The 1,719-nt window shown below is 39.5% G+C and overlaps 1 protein-coding gene across 1 annotated transcript in view; it reads right to left on the bottom strand.

Moving 5' to 3' along the window:
* Window positions 1-1,719, bottom strand: part of RDH10 (retinol dehydrogenase 10) — a gene marked incomplete at its 5' end in the record, with an annotated part of 62,864 nt that overhangs the window by 59,324 nt on the left and 1,821 nt on the right. The window contains one exon of the mRNA XM_019519145.1: window positions 1,427-1,665. Within this exon, the coding sequence (XP_019374690.1) occupies window positions 1,427-1,665 (239 nt within the window). The remainder of the gene's footprint in view (window positions 1-1,426; window positions 1,666-1,719) is intronic.

Below are 1,719 nucleotides of genomic sequence, written 5' to 3'. Positions count from 1 at the left end.
GAAAAGAGTGTGTTGTATGTAAATAAGTATCTGAAATACATGTTGGAGGCAAAAGTAGTTGGAGAACCTAAAATGCTCCCATATTTTTAAGTGGACAGCAATGTAATAATTTAAGTATGACTGACAAAGTATCCAAATCCTAAACTACATCTTAAAAAAAAAAAAAAGAGTCAATCACTCATTAAAAGTAAGCAAGCATCCCTGCCTGCATAAGCATCAACTAAGTGGATTATACAAGATTTTTAGCTCCCAGTTGTGATCATGACTTTAAAATGTTTAAGGCTCCTTATAAATGCACATTTTTAATGCAAGAAAGAGTCAGAATAGTGTCTTGTGTACCCTGCAGTTTAAGTATGCTCTTAACAAACTTTACAATATAATGCACTGGAAAAAGACACTCTGCTCTGCTATTAAGGAGTTTCACAGCACAAATTTGAAGGGGCTCCTTTAGGGTTATGAAACAGCATTTAACTCCCATATTAAAAAAGTTAGGTCAGGAGGCAGTTGAAGTTCCTGAACACCAGATAGTTCACTGAATTCAACTGCAGCTGTAGGAATAACTCAAGGCAGGCATTGACATGACTATATTTGAGATTGCTTAACTCTGGTTTCAGACTGTTGTTATGCAAGCATTTCATAACTTTACTGAAAGACCAAAGGACAGTGCACATACTAACTCCAGAGACAGTCTGACAGCTAATGCAAATCCAGCATGTACCATGGCCTGCTCTTACAGTTCAAGTGAGTGAATTCATTACGAGTGGACACACACACCCTGCATTAAAAGAGAAAGAAGGGCAAGACCCTCTAGATTGTTTCTTATATAGCACTCTTCAGTAATGAAGTATCACCTCAGAATCCAAGCAGATCTGATACTTCAACTGTTGATCCCTTAGTGTACTTTACAGAATACCAGTTACAAATACTCAAGATTCTTAGTAAAGAAATTCTGGCTCTATTTTCTTGAAAATTTCTCCTCTTTCAGCGTTCGAAGTTTGCCTCAGAACAACATTCTAGCTATGTCTCAGACAGGGCTGCTAAAAGATAGCTTAAATATTTTTGCAAAAAAAAAAATAAAAAGAAAAAAAAATCGTAGTTGCATGCCCGTAACATTTAACACAGTTTTAAAACAATGCTATATACTTCTGCTCAAGGATATTAGAAAAAGCAGCAACAAAAATCAGGCAGTTTCAAAAGTTATTCCCTAGGGCTGTTCATAAACTGACAAGACTGTTAACTTGGATTCAAAGATGCTATCATTATGTTGTTGCTACCTTACCCATCCATTAAGTTTAGCAATAGGAAAAGCAAGCACAACGCCAGCGAGGAAGCATAGATGTACAGGTATTAAGCGCCAAGCCAGAAACATCCTTGGCTCCTCTGAGGAAGAGCAGTTTGTAAAAGGAAGCATTCAAGGGATAGTTACCCAGAAGTGTGCGTGACAGTTGACCATCATGGTCCGCTCAATAAGCTCATCAGGACATTCGAGGAGGTGATGCCCCGATACCACCCCAGCATTATTAACCAGGACAGAAACCTCGCCGACTTCCTTGCGCACCCGCTCCGCTGTAGAGTACACATCTTCCCTTTTGCTCACATCACAAGTGTAGATGTAAACCTGCAAATTGCAAGGGGGCACAACTTCCTTTTCTCCATCTCCAGCAGCTGCAGGACCCACACAAGAGAAGAGAGAAAGGTTACCTTCTGGGCCAGAGGGGC

The sequence above is a fragment of the Gavialis gangeticus genome, unplaced genomic scaffold, assembly GCF_001723915.1.
Source record: "Gavialis gangeticus isolate Ggan-Ray unplaced genomic scaffold, GavGan_comp1, whole genome shotgun sequence".
Taxonomy (NCBI): domain Eukaryota; kingdom Metazoa; phylum Chordata; order Crocodylia; family Gavialidae; genus Gavialis; species Gavialis gangeticus.
This window is presented reverse-complemented; position numbering and strand designations above follow the sequence as displayed.